At 35.9% G+C, this 23,413-nt stretch overlaps 1 protein-coding gene and 1 non-coding gene across 5 annotated transcripts; both read left to right on the forward strand.

The window, feature by feature from the left end:
• The first annotated feature begins 497 nt into the window (after positions 1–497).
• Positions 498–23,408, forward strand: poe (E3 ubiquitin-protein ligase-like protein poe). 4 transcript variants are annotated; one of them, XM_089084267.1, is made up of 43 exons: positions 498–650; positions 834–931; positions 1,596–2,047; positions 2,130–2,654; positions 2,860–3,023; positions 3,111–3,348; positions 3,438–3,555; positions 3,973–4,130; positions 4,306–4,474; positions 4,591–4,817; positions 4,926–5,049; positions 5,261–5,487; positions 5,923–6,132; positions 6,427–10,935; positions 11,015–11,172; positions 11,295–11,438; positions 11,522–11,569; positions 11,944–12,142; positions 12,221–12,410; positions 12,479–12,859; positions 12,973–13,427; positions 13,548–13,661; positions 13,784–13,996; positions 14,370–14,546; positions 14,626–14,800; positions 14,895–15,045; positions 15,131–15,359; positions 15,506–15,655; positions 15,741–16,043; positions 16,154–16,380; positions 16,499–18,266; positions 18,348–18,509; positions 18,675–19,299; positions 19,414–19,604; positions 19,694–19,870; positions 20,023–20,439; positions 20,512–20,907; positions 20,988–21,122; positions 21,194–21,535; positions 21,688–22,142; positions 22,287–22,611; positions 22,695–22,854; positions 22,996–23,408. In XM_089084267.1, exons 1-43 carry the CDS (start codon positions 529–531, stop codon positions 23,058–23,060), a joined length of 15,873 nt encoding a protein of 5,290 aa, XP_088940393.1. In that variant the 5' UTR covers positions 498–528; the 3' UTR covers positions 23,061–23,408. The 4 variants fall into 4 exon arrangements, with proteins under 4 accessions (XP_088940393.1, XP_088940395.1, XP_088940394.1 ...); XM_089084269.1 differs by having other exon boundaries at positions 11,537–11,569; XM_089084268.1 differs by having other exon boundaries at positions 4,603–4,817.
• Positions 5,730–5,854, forward strand: LOC148934705 (small nucleolar RNA U109). Its single transcript, XR_016141195.1, has one exon. It is a non-coding gene; the product is annotated as a small nucleolar RNA U109 (small nucleolar RNA).
• Positions 23,409–23,413: the final 5 nt, after the last annotated feature.

Genomic DNA, 23,413 nt, shown 5'->3' on the forward strand with positions numbered 1-23,413 from the left:
AAATTTGCAAAGCTGCATAACCATATGTATAAAAAAAAAATTATTCAATCGCATCAATTTTACTCGCATCCTTACGAAATTGATTGGGTAATTTTCTTTGTGCATATCCTACACAATACAGATTTTCAAAAGATATTCTAAAGATGTTCAAAGAACATCCTATAATAGATCCGTGATCTCGGATGGAAAGAAAATTGATCAATTGCGTTTGAATAATTCGGCCAAATTAGCCAATGTGATTGGTCAATTCTCTTTCCATCCGAGATCTCGAACCGATTTCTAGCATCGTGGATACAAGGCTTAAGGACGTTCTCAAGACGTTCTTCAGGTAAAGTGTGCTGTATGAGTATGATTATCAATTATACAAGACATTTGACTGGATAGACTTTTAGAACTTACTTCCGATTGACAGAGAATAGACCAATATTTCCTTTGCCGGCTACATCGGAAAGCGCCAATCGAAAGTCGCTGTTATGACCGATGTAAAGAGGATGAGAATGAAAACCTAACGAAGCATCAGTATCAAAAATGGCGGCGAAGAGTGGTGGTCACGATGAGTGGCCCTCGGTGATGAAACCGATTTTAGGATCATCACCGCGCTCGTTTAATAAAAATGACGTTATCGATCTCGTAAAGAGCATCGTTAAAAGGTAGGTGCAACTTGTTGCGGTCCGACAGCCGCGTTAAATCAGACTCCTTTCATCGCAAAAGGAAAACACGTTCCTCCTTGGCGGAACGGTAATGGAAGTCCGTCTGTCATCGCGGGTTGAGATCATTTGATATTTTATTCTATTCAGCAGTAACAATCCGTCCTTTTTCCTCTTGTCTTACAGCGAAAACAAATTTGTCTCTCACGAAGATCAATACGATACTTTTTACACGGCGGTCGCTGCCTTGTCGGCGGATTGTATTAGCGGTTGCGCAAATACGTGTAAGTAACTTCGCGCATCCGCGTGCGGATGACTACGAAAGGGAAAAAAAAAAAAAAAACATTTTCTTCAGTGTATATATACATATATCGAAAACTTCGAAATGCTACGAATTTGTTCTGCTATTTTTAAATTGTGCGTTAGAAGGAAAAAAGTAAGAAGAAAGGGAAAATACTCCAGAATATTTATAAGCGATTTAATAAAATATTTTTCCATATTTTCAGTAAAATATTTAGATAATTTAGATCCAACATTCTTAAGTACTTTAAATAAAGTACTTTGAGTGTAAATACTTTACGTGAGTTTTTTATTTGAAGTTTATTAAAGATATCATATCTATATTTCTACTAATGCAGACTAATTTTAATTTCTCGGTATTTTAATTTTAATTTTCTCTTTATTTTTTTCTAATGCTTAGAAATAGAAGATTAAATTAACGAGATTGAAGTTATTCTATTAGTAGAAATGGACATAAGAGTGTTTTATTACCTTCTTTTTGTTTTTCTTTACATATATAGAAGTAATTACTCTTCTACACTTTTAAGACAATTTAGGAATAGCAAAATATAATTTGAAGCATAAAATTTTTTGTATCTATAGTTTTATATATAAGTATTATATATAATGCCAAATCCAGTACCAAGTCTTACAAAAGATCCTTTTCAGTTACCAAAAGTCAAATATCTATCATTTGTCAAGCATGCAAAGTATTACTTACTTATCTTGTGGACAAGTTGCCACAACAACAAACACAACCTGGAGATACTGCACCAACGGTTTTGACTACCAAGCAGTTGCTACTCCCAATACGTGCATTATGCACAGGACAATCTTTACTTACATCTGCAGAGGAAATTGCTCTTGTTTCTGTAATAAAAAATTCCAAAGTACCATCTTATGTGACAGTTTTGTCAAGTGGAAAAGAAAAAGAGTCCCCTCAGCAATCTGTGAAAGAGTCTATGCGAACTCGTTGCGACTTGTCTACTAGTATTCTCGAACAGTTGACAATGCCACTGCAAGATTTTTCGTCATCTTTGATTCTTAATAATGAAAGTTCCATGGATAATATGAATAAAAATACTAATGTCACCACAAATGAGACGCATTCTGACACTAAGGTTTGTATCAACAAATATAAATGTTTTTTTTATAACTGAATAAGATTATAGAATAAAATAATATAAAACAATTATATTGCAGATGATGTTTATTGCAAACAATATAAGCACATTACAGAATATGGGAGCGGGTGACACTTTGTTGGATATGTGTTTAAATCTTCCACATTTGTCGCGTTATACCAGAAAATATCAAACTTATTTGTCTAAAAAAGGATTTAGCTTGCCGGCGAATACTTCAGAAGCACATACAATAAGGCATAGCTTGCATTCTGTTGTCAGTGACATTAATATTGTACATAATGTGATATCTCTCCCGATACTTGAGCCTTTGACACCACAAAAACTGGAAAAGTTGTCATTATTAACTATGTCTTGTCTATATTGTTCAATTGCAAATGCTACAGCGTCAAGTATAGTTGGTATAACAAATGCAGTATCACCCAAGTGTAGTACAAATACCACAACAAATAGTCAAACCAATCAGAATGCAAAAACCACTGATGAAGAGTATGATACTTTAGCAATTACAGTTGTTGAGAAGAGTTTAGAAATATTTGGCCAGGTATCAAATGTTATTAAAAATAGCACGCGTGCCGGAGGACATGTAAGTTTTTATGAGCTTTGTCTCTTTGTTATTAAAACTAAAAATTATATTTTGCCATCTTTAATATTACAATTTTAAATATTTATAATAACTTATTATCTTAAAATTTTAATAATGTTAATTTCAATTTGTTTATTAACCTGAGTAATATTAATCTTACTTTTTTTATACAGTTATATTATAATTGTCTTTTTCTTTATAATAGATTCTACAAAATCACTTGCTTATTGGAGTGTGGCTTTTAGTCGCTGGATTACAAGCACAATTGACTGTGAGCAGTTTTAGCGCTGCAGATAAAGGGAAAGAAGAAAAGGGAAAATCACCAAGCAAAGCTCGCGATGGAAGTGGACGTGTAAATCTTATGAAAGTGTGAGTGTAATTATATATTTTTCTGAAACTTTTTTTTTGGTATTTCATTTGGTATTCCATTTAAATAATATACTTTTATATAACTAGGCAACAAGGATTTGGTGTTTTGTCAGTGGCATTAGCATCGCATGCATTGAACCTAATGAGCGCACTTCTGGAAGATGTATCTATCGAAGCTAATTCCGATGCAGTTGTGGCAGTTCCTGAACCAGCGCCGCTGGATATTTTATCTACCGCTACAGCATTACAAAGAGCAGTAACGTTCCTACAAGCAGTGCCATTGAATCATTTGCTGTTTTATTTGGCTACTATTAGTTACAGAAAGGTATTGAATTATTTTATGCGCTTGCATTAATCATATTGATGATATGATATGATTTTTATCATTTGTGTAAATTTTATTCATTATCATAGGCATGTACATTGAAAAGAGTACAAAAACATCCTTTAGAAGGAGATGCATTGAGTCAATCGGATTCTACTACATATTATGAAGATCTTTTGAGTTGTTCAGAGAATTCCACTGATGAAGGTAACTTCACATATTCAATTAATATATTTGTCTATGTTCATGCATTTTATTATTTAATAGTAAATTAGCTAGCTGAGAGATATATTTAGGATGTATGCATATATCACAAATTAAGATAATCTTTTCTTTTGCAATTTTAATTTTATTGCTGCTAGTAGCAGGAATATTTAAATGCTACTTATAATATTTTACAAGTTTATTTTATAGCGTGTAAAAATTATATGAATTTTTTGTGAATAATAGTATATGATACGACTGATGTATAAAAATTAATTTTAAAATAATTTGTATAGACGTATAATTGTACGCAATGTATATATTTGGATGCAGTGCTTAAAGTGCTTATTTTCATATTTATATATTGATAATTTTATTAATATACTGGTATACGCATAGAACAAACTATTATGTCGGCAGAGGAGGACAGCGAACCTATTTTGGGATTATGGTTTGAGGAAACCATTGCTCCATCAGACGAGACTTCAACAAACACTAATAAAGAAACAAATAATGAAGCAAGTGCGGAACGCACTACCACTACCACTATCGTTCCTGACAATCGAGAACCACATGGCGTATGTTAATTATGATTATTTTCTAAAGTTTATAAGTACATAAGACAAAAATGTACATATTGATGTACATAAAATATAACGAAAAAATTGGATATAAATGTATATGTTAATATTTATAATAAGTTATAAATTACAGCAAATAAATTATTAATTTTTTTCTTTTTTTTTCTTGCAGTACATTTCACTTGCTACAAAAATATTTCAATTTATGAATAAACATTTAATTGGTACCAGAAGCACATATGTTCGAGAATATGTGGTTAATGGTTTAGTTGAGCAACAAATGGTTATATTGGCAGCAATTATAAGAGATTTAGATCATGAAACAGCTAGAACTGAAACAGGTAAATATATATAATTGTTATATTTTTACATTAATACTTTTTGCATTATATTTTATATTTCTTATATATTTTATATTAAAAATATTTAGTGTTATAGTATAGAGTTATACTTTTAGGCACAATTTCAGCATTTTATGGCGCAACATTAGGCACCATGTATTCGGAATTTTCTCAAGCTTTAAGTCGTTATACTCACAACTTACTGGCATGGAATACATTAAGCGAATCTCTACAAAATACCTTGCTTCAACATTTGGGAGTAAGTCCTTGGTCTACAGAAAGCAATAGCTCTACCACATGGCCTCTTCAAGTGTATCCACGAACTCTCAGCGTATTAGCACAGGTGCATTATAATTAATAACACTATAAAAATTGAATAGAAATTTTTTAGAATAATTAGTTTAATTTTGATCTACCTGTAACGCGTATTATTTAAATATTTTCATATTAGGTATTGCTGTTAAAACCTCAATTAGAAAGAGAAGCTGCGTGTATAAGCATATGGCATCGATTAGTAACAACTATGGTTGAGAATGTATGCAATCCTCAAACAACATACGAAGCTGAAAATGAAGGTACAATATAAATTTCTCATTGATTATATATATTTTTTAAAGCAATATATATTTTTTATTTGATTTTCAATTTGGTACTTATTTTTATAATATAATTAAATTTGCTTCTCCTGATATATATGATTATTAATATACTCAAGTTTTGAAATATATCTAAAATCTACTGTATTTTATTATGGTTAGAATATTAATTATTATTGTACATTTGCAGATTTAAATGTTGAACATGCTCAACTGGTTCTTTTCCTATTTCATTCTCTGAACTTAATGCAAAAGAAATCTGTATTACTTGTAACTGGAAGTGGTGCAGTACGTTGCAGTGAAGCAATAAAAACACCGATGAAAGATTCTCAATTGTTACACTTATCTCGATTATTATTATTACTTGAATATATGATGAAGCATCTATATGATGCACATCCAGTACTGCTTGAACAAGTAAGATTTTACATTTCTATTTTAAAATATTTATATATATGAATTCTATAAATTGCATTTTATATATATATATATATGTATATGTGTATATATATATATATATATATATGTACATATGTAGTCATTACCATATAATAATTTATACATTGCAATATAAATTATTAAATAAAATAATTTAAAATATATTTTATCTTATTTTAGTTTAATTAGTAATTTATCTGCAATGTTTTATTATTATGATTTGTAATGATATCAATTTATAAAATGCTAGAGTAAAATAATTATCTCAATATAATTGAGATAGCAAGATACCAGGGCCACCAGTGTGATAGTATAACCTGAGTGGTAGTAAAAAACTTGTACATTTATATTAATTACCTAAATGTAATCATTATGTTATGAATAATGATTATTTATATTTATTTTTTTGTACAGGTACAATGGAATCTATTCGCTGCAACTAGCTTAGTATGTGATACAAAAGATGGAAATAAACAGACTGCCAGAGCTTTTACTCCTTGGGTAGAAATAGAAGATAATTATCGCAAATATGGTTCACAAGATGAATTTTCAATGAAACCACGTTTTTATAATTTATCAAGAACAGATTTTAATAATCAGGACGCACCAAAGTTGGATGGATTGGTATGTCTTGTATATGAATCAGTTAGTTGTAGAGAAAATTCTTTACAGAAATAATTTTTATAATTTCTGAAACGATATTTTATAATAATTTGTAACAGTTACCTATTCTAACTTATAATAAAAGTTTTATTTAGCAAAAGTTTTTTTAATACTTTTTATAATGAAAAAATTATATTAAATTATAATAAAAATTTTTTAAAAATTTAGCTTTTTTGTAATAGTTTTAAATGTTTTATCTATATTTTGTAAAATATCAAATAAGATTTTATATAATGCAAAACATATTATTTACAGGCCTGCAATTTTATTTTGGGTACACCAGATAAAATGAAATATCCTCTGTTAGTTGATGCTTTAATTGATATCCTGAATGTACTTAATCAAACTGATATGCATAGAAAAAGCGGTGCTGACAATAAGGAAAAAATTACATTTACTGGATTATGTGCAATTCAATATTGTTTTTCTATATGTTGGGAATTATTATTGATGCTACCTCCTTCAACTCCTTACATGAATAAACTTGCTCTTGGCGAAGAGATACCAGCTGGTCCTATGCTGCTTCATTCACTGATATGGGGACCAAGAGCTGCGTATAAAACTTTTACTGGTTGGATGAAGGATTGTTTAGTGAAGCAAGGAATGTATACGCAATACGCAGAAAATTTGTTGAAAACAGTATCGTCCACTGTAAACTCTTTAAAATATGACGTCACCCTTGCAAAGAATTGTATCATTTCACTTAAACCTGAATACAATGCTACTGACAAAATAATGCCGAAAGCATCATTGCCAAAACTTGGTTCTTTATGTATATTGGCTGCAGTCGTTGGAAAGCTACAAGTTCTCATGGATGAGAACATATCGAAAAATTCTACTGAGAATATTGAAACTTCCAAGAGTACGCAGAACGTGGATTCTGCGCCGTCAAACAGAACTAAAATGATAATCGAAATTTTACCTCATATTTTATCGTTGACAGATGCCATTTTGATGTCATGTCGATCTAACATATTGTACCATACATTTGAATCTATCGAAGAACATAGAAAGTACGGTATGCGGGACTATCTAATTCTGGATAATATATTATCAATGGCAGGTGCAAATTGGGAAACGGAAACATCGTTAGTTTCATTTTTGCCAAGCTGTGTGAAATCAGCGCTAGACAAATGGAAGAGTATCGCGTTTGCTCCTGTGTCTTGGAATACATACGCGAACGATATAATACCAGCGGAGAGTTATATTTTTACTACGGTGAATTATCACGTTAGTTCTTTATCTGAACATCCGACGTTCTCTATTAATCCGTCCTTGAAGAATTTGTTATACTGCTTGGTCTCATTTATGATGGAGTATATTACTTCTGCAACAGCCCCGGAATCACAATCGGAGATACATACTCAAGCCGTAGACATTCTCATTTCATTGTCAATGGATGCTCGTACTGACTACCTACGAGAGATGGCTACCAATACTCTAACCAAATTATTGGGACAAGATAATGATAATGAAGCGCGACTCTTGCGCGAACATTTATTTGTATTAAATCACACTTACAATTTGATAATCGAGTATACCGATAATACAGATGGATCCATTAAAGTTGTCATTGACGAGGATATTTTGGATCAGTGTATAAAATATTGGGAACGATTATTGGAAAAGCCTCTTGGATGTAAAGCTTTAGATATGTTCTTCGCGCCCGACACGAATCGTAGTCTTGTGTCTGTTTTATTATCTATAACGTCGCCTCAAGCTTCGTCACAGTTTAGCACATACGTTTTCCAATTCTTCAGCGCATTATTCAGAACGACTGAGAAACCGGGTGACGGTTCGTTGGATCGTCTTTGCAATTCGGTGGTTAGTTTTGCCAACGTTGAAAGCGACAAATTGCAGACATGGTTAAGACACGTTATATTGGGAGTGACGAATGTGCCGGCGACAATTTCTACAACGAATATACCAACACCCACAGCCGGCACTGCGAATACATTGGTAACTGTTTCTGGAACCTCGGAGGAAAGTCAGAAACCGGATGAAAGAAACAACGCATCTAATAACGAACAAGCGCAATGGACAATTTCCGATAGTTCCAACAATCAGCCTACGACTAGTAACGATGAGCAGCTTACGATCCACGAGAACAGTCGTTTCTTGCGGGCGCTTACAAATTACATAGTGAAAGATAAAAGTAGTTTCAGTGCGAACGTTTCGATAACTATTCTTCAAGTTCTCATACCATTAACGTATCATATTCTGTCTCCTACCATCGAAGGAAATCGATTTGTGCACTTGATGCATATTATGTCTACATTAGCTGATGCTGGATTGGAAAAAGGGCACACGTTGCTGTTCAAAGCTGCAACCGAATGGGTCGAACTCTGCAAGGAGCAGATAATGAACAAGGATTCGCAGACTTTTGACAAACCGTCGCCGTACATCGAAGCGGGTTGTTGTATATTGAATTACATAGCCGATATTGTGGGCGCGATTTGCCCGCAGCAGGCACAATCTCAAGATCGAGCCATTAGCCCGCCTTGGGAAGGCGCTATACCGAATAACGATGTAAATGACAGCGACTGGGTAGACGAAATTCCGCACGATGATGACGACAGCGCGGCCGAAGATTCGGACGAGGACAGTCTCTGTAACAAATTATGCACTTTCACGATTACACAAAAGGAGTTTATGAATCAGCATTGGTACCACTGCCACACGTGTAACATGGTCGACGGGGTCGGTGTCTGCACTGTGTGCGCACGAGTCTGTCATCGTGGCCACGATGTCACATACGCCAAGTACGGAAATTTTTTCTGTGATTGCGGCGCCAAGGACGACGGATCGTGCCAGGCGTTGACAAAGCGCAGTCCGCAGAGCTCAGAACATCAAGTAGGCGGTAATATGCCGTACAACAATGCTGGCGCGCCTGCGGAAAGCAGCAATTTGCTCCTCACGAGCAGCCTGCGCCGAAGGGCGTCCAGTCCCGTGCACCTGTATGACAAGCATGAGAGAAGCGGACGCGACACTCAAAGACAAGCGTATTTGGCAAAACAATTGGAGTCATCTAAGGATTGGATACAATCTCAACTGATAAAGAGTGGATTGGTGTCTTCGTTGGTGGATCTGACACGGGCGTTGGTACCCGCGGTAGATACTTCCTGTCAGCGATACTCACCCGTCGGCTGCCACACACGGGCCCAATTGGCACTTAAACGCTTACACACACTTGACAAGAAGTTCGAGCACACGGATCAGCTTATGTTACCCACGTTGGGATCGCAGGAGGGCGCGTTTGAAAACGTTAGAATGAATTATTCGGGAGATCAGGGCCAGACGATCAGACAGTTACTCTCCGCTCATATGATACGACGTGTTGCCATGTGTTGTCTATCATCTCCGCATGGTAAGCGACAACATTTGGCCGTCTCGCATGAAAAGGGCAAGATAACGGTGTTGCAACTAAGCGCATTGCTGAAGCAGGCTGACTCTTCTAAAAGGAAGTTAACTCTGACAAGGCTCGCCTCGGCTCCGGTACCCTTCACCGTTCTTTCAGTCACTGGAAATCAATGGAACGAGGACTTCCTAGCAGTTTGCGGCTTTAAGGATTGTCACGTGCTCACATTCAACAGTTCCGGAACAGTGTCCGATCATCTAGTGTTACATCCTCAGCTTGAAAGTGGAAACTTTATTATTAAAGCCCTGTGGCTTCCCGGTGCACAGACACAATTGGCATTGGTCACCGCTGATTTCGTTAAAATTTACGACTTGGGAAAGGACGCATTAAGTCCACAGTATTATTTTCTTGTGCCGACGGGAAAAATAAGGGATTGCACTTTCATGCATGCAGAAGACGGTACATTCCATATGTTGCTTATGTCTTCTGCCGGGTATATCTATAGCCAAGTAATGGACGAGGAAAGCCAGGCCAAGCATGGTGCTTTCTATGTGACGAACACGTTGGACGTTTATCATCCGGAGATAAAAGACACTGGCCAAGTGTGCGGCGGAGGTGTTTCTATTTACTATTCTCACGCTCTACAGTTATTGTTCTTCAGTTATGTTTGCGGCAAGAGCTTCATAGCGCCGCTGAGGCACATGGACTCCGACATCACAGTGGTATTTCAAATTAATCTCGCCAGTAACAAGACGAATGGCAATAAGTCTAACAATAATCAGCCGCAACCGTTGTGCCAATGGAGCGAGGTGGCGAATCATCCTGGATTAGTCTGCTCCATCCTCCAGACCAGCAATAATCCGGTGATACTGATGATCAAGCCCGATACGATCATGATACAAGAAATTAAAATTATGCCTGCGAAGGCAAAGATCATGGACATGGTTGCAATTCGGCATCCCAGTTCGAACGCGGAGCACCGCACGACTTTGATATTGTTGTGCGAAGACGGAAGCTTGAGAATCTATATGGCCGGTATGGAGCAGACCGGATTTTGGATGTCGTCCACAGTACAACCGATTAGTACTACTACTGGTATTAAACCAACGCGAAAGAAGAAGGCTAACAAAATGGGGAAACCATCAGGATCAATCTCGTTTCCTATTGACTTTTTTGAACACTGTCAGGTTATGAACGACGTCGAATACGGCGGTAACGATTTACTGCAGATTTATAACGTCGCGCAAATCAAGCATCGTTTAAACACCACCGGAATGTATGTGGCCTCTACAAAATCCATGGGCTTTAATGTAGAAGTGACGAATAATGACGCGATTTTAGTAATGACAGGAATAAGAGTACTTTTTGGCAATCAAGATGTTCAAAAAGCACCACTGTACATTGAAGTAAGTTGATAAATAATATTTACATATCGACTTTTGTTTTTAATGTTAATTAAACTATATAATATTCGTATTTGTAAAGGTATTTGGCAGAAGTATTCGAACTACATTAACTAGAAGTCGCTGGTTTGATATTCCTTTAACGAGGGAAGAAAGTCTCCAAGCTGATAAAAAATTGACGATTACTTTTGGACCATCTCAAGATCAAGAGGGTGTCATTATGGTCGATTCTATCAAAATGTTAGTATAACTTCTATATTATTAGGTATCTCTTTTTAAAATGAAGCATAAAAGTTTTTACACAGACAAAAACATATTTATCTTGATATTAGTCATACTAGATTTTTTGTTTTTTTATAAAGATATGGCAAAACCAAGGATGCATTTGGATGGCCTGAAGAAATAGAAGAAATTCAATCTTGTCCACCAACATCCGCACCGGTGACGACAGTCAATAATGAAACTGATAATACTATTGTTTCTGCATCATTGTCTTCGATCAACAAGTACGTAATAGAACATTTTTTAAATATATGAAGTATATAAAAGAAGTTAATTATTTTATAAAGAAAGTATTCTTTAATCCAAGCATATATTGTATCAGAACGACAAAGGATAGTTCGATTAACATGGAAAGGTAAGGATATATCATAACTTCAATATTGCAAAAAACAAAATAAAGTAATAAACTTAATAATTGATGTTACCAGTTACTAATTTATAAATAATTTGTAAATAATGGAAGTTTTTATGAAAGAATATGTTCAAAGATTTTTTTTTTGATTAATGAAATTGTAAGACAAATATTCCGATAACAATTTATTAAAACTGTTTTTTTATTACGAATTTTTGTGTTGTTTGATTACAAATTATATACTAATTATTTAACTTACATAATACAATATATACTTTATATTAATTAATAAGTATAGTATGAAATACAACTATTTCAATTGGATTAATAAATATAGTAATAACAATACATTTTTTTAAATTATATCATTTTTATAGGATGATATCCAGCATTCTTGAAGTCCTGGAATCTTCATTTATCTTATCCTCGCATGATGACAAAACTTCATTGAAAACCACAGCTATTGATGTCGCATCGCGATTGTTAATATTACCTACTCCACCATCGGTGCAAATGCACACAACAGCTTTGTTAGCTGCTCTTCATAGCACTAAACAGGCTTATCACCTTCACAAGGTATGTTGATCATCATTGATAATTAATTATTCACTAATGATTTTATTATGCATATTATGTTTTTCTGTACAATTTCAGGATCATGCGTTGCTATCGCATGTACTTGAGTCCTTAAAGTCAATGCGAGAGTCTAAGGATCCTGCAGATATAGATGCGGAGAACTTTTACAGGCTTGTACTTATTGTTCGTGCTATTGCCGTTTCTCGACCGCACAATCTCGCTAAATTCGCTGAACAATACGCAAATAAATCAATTGATGAAAGCACCGGTGTGTATTATAAACCGTTCAGATTTTTAAATGAACAAATATGTAACGTCGAAATTATTTATTTTTAGTACCCGTTTTCGAGAAAGACCGTCTAGAAGTTCGTTCGAACAAGGCTGATGTGAATCAACATTTAGTCATTCAATTGATGGAGATATTATGGTCTCTACATATGGCGTATCCTAAGAATATGGCACTTGCACCAGTAGTCGTTCCAGGACTTACGCATGCTGAGGGAACAGTTTACGCAATCGTAGAGATCATTCATGCCTTCACGATATGCGATGTTGAAAACAATACTGCAATAGCTGCTAAATTATATCTACAATTATTATTGTCTTCAGATACCACGATTAGTTTTAGTGCCAAGCATGCGATAATCAGAGTGCTTAGGCCTAGATACAAACGCAGAAGAGTTTATATACCGAGTCCGCCAAATTGCAGTACTCCAGGTATAAAATTGAAAAATTTTTAAATATTTAATAGAAATAATTTTAAATAATTTATGATAATTTATTAGATTGATTATCTTATTATTTAATTTTCATTATTAATATTTTTGTAGGTGTAGTTCCTGAAACTGAAGAAAAATCCACGTCCGTTCCGTCACAGGCATCTCAAGACGTGGTAGAGCGCGATGTAGAACAGCAATTTGACATCGAAGCTGTCGAGGCTGTGGACAGAGTGGCAGTTATGCTTGGCGCCGAAGGCAATCAGAATTCTGCTGCCGCGAGGGTGGTTAATCATCCGTTGGAAGCGTTGCTCGGTGCTGGTAATTTCCCACAGTTACTCGATATGCCGCCGGACGCTGACGACGAAGCGATGGTAGAACTCGCGATAGCCCTCAGTTTACAAGACCACGAAGGAGCCGCTGATTTGCAAGCGTTGCGGCAAGGATTCCAGCAAGGCTTTCCTAATTTGCAGGGTATACAAAGTCTTCAGAATCTAAGCGGTTCCACATTGCAAAGTTTACAAAATCTAGCGGCTCAGGGATTGGTTCAAGTGCCGAACGCTGTTCAGGTAACATTCCCTCGCGTAAAGTGCATAAATTATTTTTACAAGTAGTATCAAGATTTTTTTCGACATTTAGTTGCGACTTTTCACATTTGATAATCAAGGATTCAATATTTTTCCAATTAGGCCCAAGAAGGTGGACATTACTCTGATACGACTGCTTCCGCGGGTGGTTCTGACGATGAAGGATCAACTGCAGCAACTGATGGTAGTACTCTTCGAACATCTCCCGCTGAGCAAGTAAGTTACATCTTTACATATTGACTTGGCATTTATTATTCACTGAAAGTATGCAGACGTGGATCAACGGAGTCTAGTATTTGCATATATTGTAGTAACGCTTGGAATACGTTTTATTTTAGGGTGGTAGTGGTGGTAGTAAGGGAAGCGAGAGTGGTGGAAGCGATAGCGGAGGCAGTGCCGTTGATAGCATGACAGGAGAGCATAATGTTTCTGGCAGGAGTTCCGCATATGGAGACAATGCTCCTGATAATGCTATGGCTCCGATTGGAATTGGAGTCAGCCAAGCACCACGTTCTGAAACTAATACTTTAGATGTTCCTACAACCTTCACTGTAAGTACCTATAGTATAAAGTATACCTTGTAATATGTAATTCACGTTTTTAAAGCAGAAAAAACAGCGACAATGGCTGGATAATATTTGCATTTTGATTATATATAATATTAACATATTATTATATATAGAATTTTTTTTTATAACGTTTTGTATAACGTATCTCTTGTTTTGTTTGGTTTCATTCATTGTCATTATTTTCTTGAAATTACATTTTTATACATTTAGAATTTATATTATTTTAATATATATTTATTAGTTTATCAGTTTTCTCTAAAGTCGACAATAAAATTTTTGAAGTTTTGAAATAAAAAAATTGATTGATTGAATATAAGATAAATATATTTTATATTTATTATAATTTGCGTCATAGACTACTGAGCAAGAAGAAGGTACTGAGCAAGAACAAGGTGTTGAACAGGAAAGTGATACAACTGGTGAAATCACTGTGAAACTACATGCTATACGACTTTTATTATTGGATAGATTTACTCAATTTGTACCCAATTTGATAAATGTTCGAGGAGTGCTTGCCATTCCATTTATGCAGGTACTTGTTTCTTATATCATAAGTATGCAATGAAAATTAAATAAAATAAGCAATCTTTAAAATTTTTATTTTTCATCAGGTTGTACTAATGTTAACTGCTGATCTTGACGGGCAAGACGAAAGAGACAAAGCTTGCATAGAACGCTTATTGCAAATGCTCGTGAAGGAACTGGAGATGGACAAGCCTGATACAAACAACATATGTGAGCGTAGCAACAAGAGAGAAGTTCATTTGGTTATTATGCGCTTACTAAGTAAGTGAATACTTACTTATTTCTATTAATTGTGGTTTTATATGCTGTACATATTACAATTGATTTATTATTATTATTTTTTTTTTTTTCTTAGGCGTTCTTATGTCTCGCTCGAAATACGCTACAAAGACTCCTTCGGATAATCCGAATTTTGTATCACAAACTACTGCAGCAATATTGAGCAAAGCTGGTATTATCGACTATTGTTTGACGTTATTACAGGCCTTACTCGATTATTGGAAAACGTAAGTTTACACTATGAATGTTTGACATTATTTCAATATTATAATTTATGACAATAATCTTTCACAAATATATTTGGTTTATTAGTACCAATACGGAAGATTCTGGTACTATGATCGGAGGTCAGTTACTTAAGGAACATCTTACAACGTCGCCTCCAGATATGTCGCCATTCTTCCTACGACAATATGTTAAGGGTCATGCTGGCGATGTGTTTGAACCCTATCCTCAATTATTGACGGAAATGGTACTACGATTGCCGTATCAGGTGCACAAATACGCGGAAAGTAGCGTGGTGCAGCCTGCATTCGAACAAGTAATTAATTCAGTAACTATTTCAATAACAAGTCAATAATTTTCTATAGCCTTCTTTTATGTATTTATATGAATAGATGATTAATAATTTTTTATATTTTTTTATATCTATACAAGATGATTAATTGTTTTTTTTTAATCATACAGCCATGGTATTTCTATCTTTGCGAGTACATGATGTCGTATCAGACTCCATTCGTCAGGCGACAAGTACGTAAATTGCTGCTCTTCATATGCGGCAATAAAGAAAAGTACAGACAATTGCGGGATTTACACGCTCTCATATCTCACGTGCAGGTGATTTTATTATACACAATACTCTCTTTTATTAAATGAAAATAGTTTATAAATTTATCTTGAATTATTAAATTTTTGTTGCTAGTCCGTGCAACAATGTTGTACTGCTGGTGGTTATGATCCGCCGCATGCACGTCCGCATTCCATTAATTTACCGTATGATTCTTTGGTGGAATTGATCGAACATCTCAAATGTTGCGTGGAGATTGCTACCAGTCGCACAGGAAATTGGCAACGATTTTGCTTAAAGCAAAACACGGTTCTATCGTATTTCTTCGCCATATCGACACTCTTAGATGAAGGCGTGAGCCCTACAGTGCTTCAATTATTGCAATGTGCTATCTGTTCAAATAATAAATCCAAAGAAACAAAGGACACTAAGTCAAAGGTAAATGTAATGAAATGTATAAATTGTATGATTGTATTATTATCCAAAACGGTGCATTTTTCTTTGATGTTAATATATTCATATAAATTTTTAAATTAATTTTAAATTAGGAATCGAAATCTACGACTGGCACAAAAGAGAGGCGTGAACGTGAAAAATCGGAAGATTCTGATACAGAGGCTAAATTCGAAGAAGCACAATGCTTGACTCTAGTCGAACAAATTCAAAAGCAAGTTCATCCCACATTGCTGATGAAGTTCATACAAACTTTCCTACTTGAAACGAACAATACAAACGTTCGCTGGCAAGCGCATTCTCTTATATTAGCAATATACAAGTAAGTTATTAATCTTCATTTAATAGATTATTTAATTATAGAACAAAATAAACATAATCTAAAATATAAGATATAACGTTGCAATAAAAAGATAAAATATATATCTTTTTCATTTTAGAAACTGTGGACCAACGGATCAGGAAGTCTTGCTGGATCTTCTATGGCGTTTGTGGCCTCTACTCCCAGCATATGGCAGGAAGGCAGCACAGTTTGTCGATTTACTTGGCTACTTCTGTCTAAAAACGCCACATGCCGGAAAGAAGATGCACACATACATGGAACAGGCGGTTGCTGTTTTGCACGCGCAGAATCAGTTACTCGCGCGACATCCTAACGCGAATCTTTATGTAAATCTGGCACAATTCGTTGAATTAGATGGTTATTATTTGGAAAGTGAACCTTGCCTCGTCTGTAATAATCCAGAAGTACCGATGGCGACGATCAAACTGTCGTCAATTAAGGTAGATTCTAAATTTACAACAACGACGCAGATCGTGAAGTTAGTCGGTAGCCACACCATCAGTCGCATCACTCTCCGTATAGGTGATCTGAAGAGAACAAAGATGGTCCGTACTATCAATGTTTATTACAACAATCGATCAGTACAGGCTGTCGTGGAACTGAAGAATAAACCAGCCATGTGGCACAAGGCTAAAAAAATTACACTTGCCCAGGGGCAGACGGAAGTCAAAATGGAATTTCCTCTTCCAATAGTAGCCTGCAATCTCATGATCGAATATGCCGATTTCTATGAAAATATCCAAGCTTCGTCTGAGACGCTGCAGTGCCCGCGATGTTCCGCTAGCGTTCCGGCGAATCCTGGTATATGCGCGAATTGCGGCGAAAATGTGTTCCAATGTCACAAGTGCCGCGCGATTAATTACGACGAGAAAGATCCGTTCCTATGTCACGCTTGCGGATTCTGCAAATATGCGAAATTCGATTACACCCTAACCGGCAGGCCGTGCTGCGCCGTTGATCCCATAGAAAACGATGATGATCGAAAGAAGACAGTGGCGACAATTAATACTTTACTCGAAAAGGCGGACAGAGTATATAAAACTTTGATATCCAACAAACCTACATTGGAAATGCTTCTCGTTAAGATATCTGAACACCGTTTGGATCGAGGATTAGAAGAAGGTATACAGGTGCCTGGCAGTACCCAAGTGAACAGAGCGATCCAGCTACTCGCACAGAGATACTGCGGCGAATGCAAGACCTCTTTCGAGGAGCTCAGCAAAATCATTCAACGCGTTCTAGCCTGTCGCAGGGAGCTTGTTGCGTATGACAGAAATCAACGTGGTCAAAGTAGCTCGCAATCGTCATACGGTACGTCCAGTGCGAGCGATGTTATAAAGGATGAGACAATAGTTTCGCCGGTTGGACGGTGTTACGGCTGTGCATCTGCTGCGACGGAACACTGCCTAACATTGTTACGTGCATTAGCCACCAATAGTGTAGCCAGAGATGTTCTGTGCAAGCAAGGATTGATTCAAGAACTCGTAGAGCACAATTTGCGAAAGGGTACGGTACAAATGCAAGAAGAAGTGCGACAATTATTGTGTCTCGTCACGAGAGATAACGCACAATCGACTAAGGAGATATGCTCGCTTCTAACTAATCGAATCACGTTGACACTTCGCGGACGAGTCGCCACTCCTGATCTCTCGGTTGCTGTACGGCATGAAATGGCTCTTCTTGCGGCACTCGTGCAAAAGGAGGACTCGTGCTGGGAACAAAAATTGCGATGCGTAATGCAATTATTCTTAACGGCCTGTAAGGAGTCGAAAAGTCCGGTCGTAATGGAAAGCATCATACTGCCATGTCTGAAAATTCTGCAAGGTCTCATTAAACCCGATCAACCGATATCAAAGAAAAATAAAGTAAGTATTCGAATTTTTATAGATTGACTTTCTTTTTTGTAATATTCTTATGTATATTTTTATGTAATATTCTGATTTTAGGATAAAACCATCGAATCTCTGGCGACTGTACAACCACCAGAAGACGTCAGTATTGATGTGGGCAAATGGATCAGCGGCGATCCCAAGCATTCGTATTCCGAATGGCTCCGCCGTATGCCGGCTAAGAAAACGGAACCGTCCACGGCTAAACCTCTTAAAAAGGTTGGTTATGAAATAAAGAACAAGCCAATCAATATTTGAATAAATAAAAATAAAATTATTAAAAGATCGTATCTACTATTCGTATTAATAATATACATAATGTATATCACAAAGGGATATAAATAAAGTTAAAAAGATTTTAATTTATTTAATCCTTTGTTTCAGGAGGAGGCTCACGTATTGTATTTGATGGAAAAATATGGATACAGGTGGCATCAACGTTGCATGAGACATCAAGGTGTTCAACCACTAAGATTATCGGACGGTGCTTGGTTGAAGGAAGTTCTCTTTAATCCTAGTTCTCGTCTGGCACGCCAAGTCGCTTGTAATATGATCGAGAGCCTATGTCAAGGTATAGAGAGGAAGAAGGAGGTTTTGGTTTTACTGACATATTACTTGGAAGAACTACGTACTGCTGGCGAGAGCAGTACAGAATTTCTCACGTTATATCAAAGTTTAATCAGACAATCACCCTGGAAGCAATTCCTAGCAATACGCGGTGTAATGACTTTATTGGCGGAACTTTTAACCCGGGAAATAGAGGAATTACATAGACTGGAAGAGACTACTTTAACTAGCGATCTGGCTCAGGGATACTCGTTGAAAATGCTCACAGAACTTTTGGCGACTTTCTTGGAACAGGAAAATATTAAACAGCAGTATAAAGGTCGACTAGTTGGCGCGGTGCTGAACGGTTATCTGTCCCTCAGGAGACTCGTTGTTCAGCGTACTAGACTGATAGATGATACGCAAGAGAAACTATTAGAACTTCTAGAAGAAATGACTACTGGTAATAATTTTAGAACTTTGTGTATTTAGACATCCTTATAATAATATTTGTTTAATACATAATGAAGATGAAATATTTATTTTATATAATATTTATTTTTATTTTATTTATTAGGCACCGAAGAAGAAACAAAGGCATTCATGGCAATTTGTGTCGAAACGATACAAAAGCAGAATCCTCAAGATGTTCGTACTCCAGTGTTCATATTTGAAAGATTGTGTTCGATTATTTATCCAGAAGAAAACGATATCGGTGAATTTTTCTTGACGCTTGAAAAGGATCCGCAACAAGAAGATTTTCTGCAGGTAAGTCCGCGTACGCGTTTATTTTCAAATAAAATCTTTATATAAATGGAAATGGAAAATATTGTTATTCTTTTTTTTAAACATTTTAGGGAAGAATGTTAGGAAATCCTTATAGCAGCTTGGAACCTGGTCTCGGTCCTCTTATGAGAGACGTCAAAAATAAAATTTGTCTAGATTGTGAATTAGTTGCACTTTTGGAAGATGATAATGGAATGGAACTTCTTGTTAATAACAAGATTATTAGTTTGGATCTTCCTGTTAAGGAGGTAAGAGTCGATCCAACAATTTTTAATTAAAAAAGATATAAATTTATCTTAAGATATTTACTTTATATTTATTGTTGCTTTTATACAATTATTTAATTTTAGAAAAACTATTATTTCCACATATGAAATCAAACATTTTTTTCCCTCTTTAGGTTTATAAGAAAATTTGGGTGTTGGAAGGTGGTGAATGCGATGCCATGCGCGTAATATATCGTATGCGTGGTTTGCTAGGAGACGCGACTGAAGAATTTGTTGAAACCTTGAACGCCAGTAGCGAGCAAGAAGTGAATAACGAGGAAGTCTACAAAATGGCAAATGTGCTAGCAGACTGTGGCGGTCTTCAAGTTATGTTAGACAGATTGGCAGCGATACACGATGTGAATCGTGCGAGACCTCTTCTTCAAGTTCTATTGAAATTGTTCAGATTGTGCGTGAAAGTGAAGAAGAATCAGGAGGTCTTAAGCAAACCCGAATTGGGAGCGGTGACTGTATTTTTAGACGTTCTTCAACGTTGTCTCACTACAGAGTCTGAAAATTCCCAAGCGAAAATTACCGAACAGTTATTAGACGTAAGTATAATACAAAGATCTTCTTGCTTGACGTCATGAGAACGATACGTAAATACTTGACATCGATTCTAGATCATGGAAACAATATTGGCAAACGCGGCTTCGCAACCGTTTAGTGCGTTTGAAGCATTTTCGCGTACTCTCGGTGGTCCGGAGCATATCAAGGCCCTTTTATCCTGTACACAATCTACAGCGGTTAGGCAAAGCACTAGCGTGCTCGCACACCTTGCGAGAGTCTTGGCAGCGTTGACATATGGCAATAAAGAGAAAATGGCACTGCTATGTGATTACTTCAAACCTGTGTTAAATTTTTATAAGTTCGATTTTGAACACACACCTGAGGACGAGCAGAAGTTAGAATTATTCTGTATACTCACACAAGGCATTGAACGAAATGCGATTGGTAACACGCTGAAAGATTATATCATAAGTATGGGTATAGTAAAAGATGCTTTTGAGTACATCACTGTAAGTATAAAGCATATAATATAAATATTAAAATACGTTATATGTAAATTTAACGAATGTTTTCTTCTTCGTTTCTACAGGTACACGCGCCATGCGTTAAACCCACGTTGTTACGTACAGATAGCGACGAGCTGAAGGAATTCATATCTAAACCAGCTCTGAAATATATTCTACGATTCCTCACGGGTTTAGCTACAGATCACGAGCCGACTCAGGTAAATACAAACCTATATTCATAATTCTTTTATTAATAAATAAATCATTCGAAATCATTATTCTATTACAGTTGACAGTCTCGCAAGTAACCATTAGTATCATTCATCGACTGGAACAAGTATCTTCAAACGAACACGTTGGCTCGCTAGCGGAGAATTTATTGGAAGCGTTATGTACCAATAAGAGAGTAGCTGAACTTATTGAAGAAGCCCGCCAGCATACACGCAGCGAGAAAAAACGCTTAGCTATGGCGATGCGAGAGAGACAACTTGGCGCACTTGGTATGCAAACGAATGATAAAGGTCAAGTCACTGCTAGCGGAACGATTCTGCAGCAAATGGAAGACCTGGGCGATGAGACTGGACTGATCTGTGTTATTTGTCGTGAGGGATACAAGTTTAAACCAAATATGGTAATGTATCCTATTTTTTTCTTTTCTATTTTTTTATTGACATATGTTTTAGGAAATTTGGAATTAATTTTTGTTTGTGACAATATATTAGTATTAATTGTTTTCCTGCATGTTTTCTTCATTAATGATCATCTTTATTGTCTTACTTATAGGTGTTAGGCGTTTATACATTCACGAAGCGTTGTAATGTAGAAGAATTTGAAACGAAGCAACGAAAAACTGTAGGTTACACTACTGTCACGCACTTCAATGTGGTCCACGTAGATTGTCATATGTCTGCAGTGCGTTTGGCGCGCGCTAGAGATGAGTGGGAAAGCGCGGCACTGCAGAACGCTAATACGAAATGCAACGGGCTGTTGCCATTATGGGGCCCGCAGGTTCCAGAATCCGCATTTGCCAGCTGTTTGGCTAGGCACAATACCTATCTGCAAGAGTGCACTAGTCACCGCGATATATCTTATTCGTCGACAATTCATGATCTGAAGCTGCTTCTTTTGCGATTCGCTCAAGAGAAGAACTTCCATGAGGACACCGGTGGTGGAGGTCCCCAATCAAATATGCACATAGTACCATATTTAATACACATGGCTCTGTATGTCGTTAATACGTGAGTATATTTTAATAACTTATAGAAATATAATAAAGAGGAAAAAAAAAAGATTCGATGGTACAAAATTGGAAATTTTGGAAAGTAAAAAATTAATACAAAAGTTATGTTGTCAAATATTATAAATTGATGTTTGATTTGTAGAACGCGATCGGCAACCAGAGAGGATAAAGCTTTAATGACTTATCTAGAAGTACCGCCAGGCTCGGCGTGGCTCGATAATTGTTACGAAGCAGAAGGTCCATTGTATCAGTGCACACTTTCGCTACTTTTACTCACGCCCGCTCGTTGGAAATCTCATAGACTTACACACCTCAATCGATTACTCATCCTCGCACATCAACGTTACGTGTCTCCATCAGCTACTACTAAGACCATCATGGAACCAACCGCCAAGGATTACGCTATTTACAAAAGCATTCTAATCTTCTTTGGTCTAGTGGACTCTATTTATGCAAACTTCTTTAAGGTTCAGAATGATTTTAATAATTTTTAATATCTATTGATTGAGCAATTATGTGTTTGTCTAAACCGTCTTTTCCACACTTGTAGAAAGTAAACGTTTTGTCCGACGACCAGTGGCCTTCGGTACTAGCTGAATATATCAGGCACAATGACGAAGCCATGTTAAAAGCCTCGGAACGCGTGCTTTCATCGTATCGCGATGAATTAGTACCATGCACATCATTCGAGGAGTTTTGCGATATTGTTGGTAAGTCTCGTAACGCACAAAAAATCGAAGAGGTCAATAATTGAAAAAGTTCAGACTTGAACATTGTTTTTAAAATCGTTCTTATAAATTATTGATTTCATTTTTGTATTATTCATCTTTAATAAAATGTAAATGTTTCAGGCTTATTAGAAGATATAAGAAATCCCTCTACGTATATTAATGATGTTCTTCGACGCCTTGCTTGAAGATACTGGAAGTTCTCTTTGTGTAGCTTACTGCATTATCGTTATCGGCAAATCAGTTTTTCTTCCCGTTTTTTCGCCCAATTGATATAATCGTTTTCAAAACTTTTCTATTAAAAGAGGATTTTCATGTCCTGTATTAAAAATTGATTCGACGTGATATATACCCAACAACAAACGAAATTGTTTAGGATGAACGTTGCGTTATACATGTGATCAGAAATATAGATTATTATAAATTATTCTTCATCGCTACTATATAAACCTTTACTTGTAGACAGATGTGTATATGGAAAAAAAACATGCTTTAATAAAATGCGACTAAATAAAAGTGTTTAAATATATATATAATCTAA

Source organism: Pogonomyrmex barbatus, unplaced genomic scaffold, assembly GCF_055798465.1.
Source record: "Pogonomyrmex barbatus isolate J1 unplaced genomic scaffold, ASM5579846v1 scaffold8, whole genome shotgun sequence".
Classification (NCBI taxonomy): Eukaryota; Metazoa; Arthropoda; class Insecta; order Hymenoptera; family Formicidae; genus Pogonomyrmex; species Pogonomyrmex barbatus.

Bases quoted from the DNA above. Each gene is read 5' to 3' on its own strand.
- poe (XM_089084267.1), top strand. From the start codon at position 529: ATGGCGGCGAAGAGTGGTGGTCACGATGAGTGGCCCTCGGTGATGAAA. The intron at 11,570-11,943 runs GTAAGGATATAT...TCATTTTTATAG, and splicing joins AGTTCGATTAACATGGAAAG to GATGATATCCAGCATTCTTG. The intron at 22,855-22,995 runs GTAAGTCTCGTA...TAAATGTTTCAG, and splicing joins GGAGTTTTGCGATATTGTTG to GCTTATTAGAAGATATAAGA.